General features: G+C 29.7%; 1 protein-coding gene across 1 annotated transcript; it reads right to left on the bottom strand.

Annotated features, from left to right (window-relative positions):
* Positions 1-3,844: 3,844 nt before the first annotated feature.
* Positions 3,845-6,296, bottom strand: LOC119686318 (golgin subfamily A member 6-like protein 22). Its single transcript, XM_038100875.1, has 2 exons — positions 6,212-6,296; positions 3,845-5,227 (listed from the first exon to the last, which is right to left on the bottom strand). The coding sequence occupies exons 1-2, from the start codon at positions 6,230-6,232 to the stop codon at positions 4,166-4,168; spliced, it is 1,083 nt and encodes a 360-aa protein (XP_037956803.1). The 5' UTR covers positions 6,233-6,296; the 3' UTR covers positions 3,845-4,165.
* Positions 6,297-6,570: the final 274 nt, after the last annotated feature.

The following is a 6,570-nucleotide window of genomic DNA, read 5'->3' as shown; positions in this document are numbered from 1 at the left end:
TGCTCGCGATCTTAGAAGCACTTTGTTTAAAGAATATTGTCGAATTTTGCAGTTGCATTAGAAAGATATAGACAAAAAAAATATATTTGATATCTCAAGGCACCATTTCTATTCAAAATTTTGATTGTGTTTCACAAGAAGTAAATTGAATTCTACGAATGTGGAAATGCCTAATTCAAAAATGTTTTCTTGAATCATGTGAATTCTGGGTTGATTTTAAGATAATACCCATTACATATCGATAATACGAAGTTATATTTTAAACTTTGAAATATTTTTAGAGAAACATTTTAAGCGATAAATCTAATTTATGGTTATGGTTATTTATTCCTTGCTAAACTTCATTAGTAGTATACTCGTCTTAAAAATTATGAACATTAAAAATGTTATGAACAAAATGTTGACCAACTGTAATCCGTCATCACCTCAGATTTCATCGAAACTGTTAGAGAATTTATTAAAGATAAACCAAAATCTTCGTTAAAATTCACGTAAGTGGAATTGAGCAATTTAAAACGTTCATTTAATGCTTTTTAACCAAACGTTAGGTATTTTTGCAACATCACATATAAAGGAGACCCCATCATGTTCACTTTGGAAAAAGACCATCTGTTGACCAAGTTTATAAATAATTTTTTTTACAAAAAACTGAGACGTACATACTTCTGAACGCTTGACAACAATAAAAATAGTTATCAGTTGTTGAAATATATGGTAGTCATTGTACGATTCAACACTTCTGCCCTGTACTGAAGTCCATATTTTTTTAAACACAATTTTAAAATACCATTACAAATTGAAAATGAAAACTGAAATTAAAAAAATATAATATCTCATTTTTTGTGATTAGTATTTTAAAAAGCAAATCGGGACCAGAGATTTGCAACGAACAGCCCATATATTTGATTTTGTAGTAATTTCTTTACATAAGTATTGCATCGGAAGTGCATCTTTCAAAATTTTGTATGCAAGTAACCTGGTCTTATGACAATATCAGTAATTTTTATTTCATTACAAGTAGTCGTAAGATGGACTAAATTTTAAATAAAATTATTAGTGGTACTTTCATAGACTTCTACGAAGATCAAAATCTGCACCGAATAAATACACCATATTAAAGGAACCATTCATTTATTCTTTATTGTGAAATATATTCAAATTTTTTCTGAAGATTTAAGAAATCAATTCCTATTTCTTAATAAATTCTATTGAAAAGCACAAAAAAAAATTTTAAAAAATATACACAAAAAAAAATGTTTTTCCTAGAAAGTTCATTGTTTTGTAAATATTTTCATTCTGGACCCTTTTGATTTTCTATATAAATGTGAATCTTAAATTCTTAAATAGTTTAGGTAATCCGTTAAGACGTCATTATTTCTAGCAACACATAGCACATAGTCCAAAGCAGCAACAAAAATATTTTCAAAGAAACATGTCAAACTCTAGTCGGGACATTTATATATAGAATTTATTCTATTAATACTATTTGTATTTATGATAAATAGTTTTGAGTGTCGATTCTTTGGGTATCGGGACATACTGGCGTACGGGAAAACGAAAACGCGGACAAACTAGCCAGGATAGGAGTAGCCACACCGATTATGTGTCCGGAACCCCCTTTATGGACTAGGACATAGTACGCTCCTTCCTCTCATAAAAATAAAGGAGAACCTGAATAAAAAGAATTACTGGAATAATAAATGAGGATTAAAACAATCCATATCACTTATTGCTACCTATAACAATAAGAGTTACTAGGATTGTATGAACCTATCAAAAAAAAAACAGAATCATGTCAGGAATGTAAACTAAAATACCACCTTACGGGACTAGGTATAATTACGGATGAAAAGTGTAGATTCTGTGAAAAGAATGAGGAGTCGGCCACACATGTGCTGTTAGAATACCCTGCGCTAATGCACATACGAAATAGGCTTCAGGGAATGTATATTCTTATGGAAGAGGCAATAAAACTCTTCAAAGTACGTTCTATACTACTTTTAATTGACTCAGCAGTGCTTAGACCTACTCTAAGCCCAGAAGGGGGCATAATAGACCCGACGGTCGCAGTGTCACATCTCCTTACGATAATAATAATAATCAATCATTTTTATGGGTAACTAATACGTAACATATGATATTGAATAGAGTTCGCTAAAATTGGGCTGGTCACTTGAATAAATAATACGTGTAGTATTTTATAGAGCAACTGAATTATTTTCTAAAATTATATAAGTAAGATATAAAGTCATGGGGTAATAGTTTCGAACGGGTTTCTTATTACTTGCTAAGCTTAATTCTGTTTATATTATCAAAATTGCAAGAAATTCATCTACTTGTGTAAGCCGAAGTGATCAAATTACTCGTTTCAACTTGCACTCTTGAGTGTCCATCCATTTAAATTATTGCTTCAGTGACATCATAGGACTTGCAACTCTCAACTTCGGTTGCTAAAATGTCGAACTCTTGCAGTTGCTGTGCAAACTGGACTGATGCCACACAAAACATATCCGCAATGCACGAGTATCTCACTTTAGTTTGGAGCTTGCGATGTGCAAATGTTCATTTTATGGCCTGAGGTAACGCGCTGCAAGTGGTTTGATTTTTCTTGATCTTTGTAAGGTTTGGCGCAATGCTTTGTTAACTTGAACTCGAACTTTTGCAGTTTTTCTCTCCGAATTTAGGTTGTTTTTGTTATTATTGCTTGGCTTTGCAACTTTAGCAATAATTTTTCGATTGCACATCAACAAAAGCTGCTTGTAGGAAGTTGTAAGGCGCATGTTTAACTGAAGATGCTGTTGCAGATGGCTATCTAAAACGTCGCTTCCTTGAAAGATATTTTTGCAATTTCGGTGCTAAAAATACCGTTTCGAGTGTGATGCAACCTTATATGAAGTTATTACGCAATTCGCTCAAATTATGCATTTCCCACCGCCGTTTCCCATCGCATTTCATTATATCATGCTGGGCCACATATACTTAAAGCTTTTTTATAGTCTCTTTGGTGCTTAGTTGGCACATGGAATTCAATCATAGTGTAGGATATAGGTATATAATACAGATGCAACAAGCAACAAACAATTTATCACACTTTTTTGTGTATTTCATTTCTTAGACTTTTATTAGTTGTGTGCTTCCGCATTCAGACACAACCAATTTTTAATTGAATCTTACTTGCCCTATAAAATGTGATGGTTTTAATTGTTCAGTTTCACTTATTTTCGATTTATATAATCTATAATATATAATAAATCAATTTAACTTTTACATCTGAAAAATAGTAGAAATATTAATACATATTTTGAAGATCCTTTCTGACCTGCAACCACATAGCCCGACAACATTTTAATGATTCTCGAAATTATCGCATTATAGTTAAGAAATTCTTCTGAATTTCATGATTATTAAGGATGTATTTATATATTAATGAAATTATAAACAAAACCATTTATAAAGTTGAATAACAAAGGATTTCCAGTTATCCCTGGTGTTGATCATAATCTTTTTTTATGTTCTTTCTGCTTTGGAAAAGCATTCTGAGTCTATAAGTTATATACAACTACATATATATATAATTAAAAATTAAAAAAAAAACTTAAATAAGTTATTTTTTTTTAATTAAAACCTTTATGATTAAGAAATTACCATTTAAGAAATGAACCATATCGTTACCTCATTTACTACAGATGAAAATAAAACGATTAAATCGATTTTAAATTTTTTTATTTTATATAAAAATGAAATTTATTTAAATAATTTTAAAAATTTCATACATTCAGTTCAAAAAGTTTCCTCCAAGTTGCGTATATTAAAGGCTTCACAAATAGATTCTATCAAAATTCTAATAGGGCTTGAAAATCTTCACAGTATTTACATTTGCAAGTTTGACTAATTTGCATAAATTTTACATTTTTTACAATCAACAAATTAAAATTATATGAACAAGCTTACTCATGTGTAACGAAAGCTAAGTACAAGGATATATATTTACATGTGTAGAATCACTGACGTGATAAGTTCTGTGCGGACATAGTACCGATCGATTTAAACTTAATATTAACGGTATTGTATAAAAATAATTGATTTGTATTATTTAATATATCAGTGCTGGAGCATTTCATTTGCTGCTCAATATTGTTAGCTTTGTAAATATTGTTTTTGCAGTTCAATCCCAACCATGATGACTAACAGGTACCCAAACTTTTTCCCAAACAGGCTTCCACACTTTTTTCAATTCTGGCACTTTAACTTCTTTCCATACAGGAACTTTCTTTGATACCCACTCTTCTTTCCATGCTTGTTTCTTCTCCGTAGCCCATGCTTGTTTCTTTTCTGTACGCCAAATTTGTACTTTTTCTTCCACCCATTTCTCCTGTTTTTCTTTTACCCAAATTTGCTTTTTCACCGGTTTCCAAATTTGTACCCATTCAATCTTCCAATCAAGTTTCTTTTCCGTTTTCCAAGCTTGCTGTTTCTCGGTTTTCCATTCTTGCACTTTATCCGTCTTCCATTCCTGTACTTTTTCTACTTTAAAATCTTGTACCTTTTCAGTTTTCCATTCTTGTTTCTTTTCTATTTTCCATTCTTCTTTCTTTTCTGTCCGCCACACTTTCTTCCAAACTGGTTTCCATATTAGTTTCTTGCGCCACAAATCGTGACTGGTATATTCCCAACCCTCATGATCCTTGCCCAAATACTTTTCACCAGGTATACCCATTTTTACCCATTCTGGCACAAACATCTGTTTCCAGTCAGGCACTTGTACTTCGCGCCAATAAGGCACCTTTATTTCTTTCCATATGGGAACTTGAATTTCTTTCCATATTGGTACTTTAACTTCACGCCATATGGGAACTTGAATTTCCTTCCAAACAGGTACTTTTATTTCTTTCCAAATTGGTACTTGTATCTCCCGCCATATGGGTTTCGTTATTTTTTTCCACTCCGCCACTTTCGTTTCTTTCCATGCTGGTATTTCACGTTCAACAATATGTGGCTTTTTCACAATCTTCCAGTCGGGAACTTGAACTTCTTTCCATATAGGCACTTGTACCTCCTTCCATATTGGTACTTGAATTTTTTTCCATTCCTCTTTCCAAGCTTCCTTTTTTATAGTTTTCCACACTTGCACATAATCCTCTTTCCAAACAAGCTTCTTTTTCCAAACGCCTTCAGGTGGGTGTGCAAAAGCAAAACTTAAGAAGAGCGCACAGCTGGCACCGAATAACTGAAAGGATAGAAAGAATAAAACTTGATAAATTAATGATTAAAATGAAATTATTATTAAAATTTTTAGAATATGATCTTAAATAATTCAAAATTGTATAATGTTTATAATTGTCCTTTAGGATATTTTCATTTACATATAATATTCAAGCACTTCTTATTTGCAGCACTACTATTAAAAACTGCTAGCTAGTGTAACAGGGAAACCATTTTATATGCATATTTAAATATATATAAATTAAAATTAATTAAATTAAATAATTTAGAAATTAGTTTCTGATTTCACAAGCTCGAGGTAAAACTAATTTTTAAATTGAACGAAATTAAATATTATACTCGCGTATTACGATTTATAGCAATATTAATTAATTTTAATAATTAAAATTGTATTTTAATAAAATTATTTAATAAAATAAAATAGAAATTTTATTTATTAAAATTAATAAATAAATATGAACAAAATTTATTTTTATGTTAGAATTAAAATTTTATTTTAATAAAATTATTTTATAAAATAAAATAGAAGTTTTATTTATTAAAATTAATAAATAAATTTTAACAAAATTTATTTTTATTTTGGAATATTGCTATTTTAATAATATACATATGTATGGTATAACATTTTGCTAATAGATTAATAACGGAGCCATATACTATTCATTATTTTTATTGCAAATCAATTATATTAAATTATTTTCACTGTATCCTTTGAGCGTTAATTATTGGGTAAAACGTCGTATAACATAAGAAACTTATTTTGTATAAAAATATATCATAGCACTGAACTTTTATTAAAATTAATGTAATGTATTTAATTGAATTATTAATTCCAATTGCTAATAATGAAAGTTAATAGTTTTAATTAATTTAATAAATATTTTTTCAATTTATTTTTTTTTTTACTTTTTATCTATTAATTTATATTTCATTAAAAGAATGAATTTCACAATTATATTATTTTATATAAACAAACAAATACACCCACCAAAATTTGAAGGGATCTCATATTTAGTCCCTTATGTCGCGTTTAAAGCGAAAACTTAACTTTTAGTATGTGTGCCTTCGTTGAGGTCTTCTAATAACACTATTCACATTTGCGCGCATACACTTGTATTTATATTTTGAACAAAAAACTATGTACGTAAATGTTAACAACAGAGCGTAAAGCAATAATGGCTTAAACCCATAATATGGAAAATAACATAACAAAAACATTAACAGACTCACTCGCAAATGGAACAAAACAAAAGTGGTAAAAAAGCATGAAAGATATGAAAAACAGCTGCATGCGGCTTTGGCCTACAAGTAGCTGTACAACTCAGCACAAATAAATTGGCAATAATG

This window comes from Teleopsis dalmanni, chromosome 2 (assembly GCF_002237135.1).
Source record: "Teleopsis dalmanni isolate 2A chromosome 2, ASM223713v2, whole genome shotgun sequence".
Taxonomy (NCBI): Eukaryota; Metazoa; Arthropoda; class Insecta; order Diptera; family Diopsidae; genus Teleopsis; species Teleopsis dalmanni.
The sequence above is the reverse complement of the archived record's forward strand: the minus strand, read 5'-3'. Positions and strand labels throughout refer to the sequence as shown.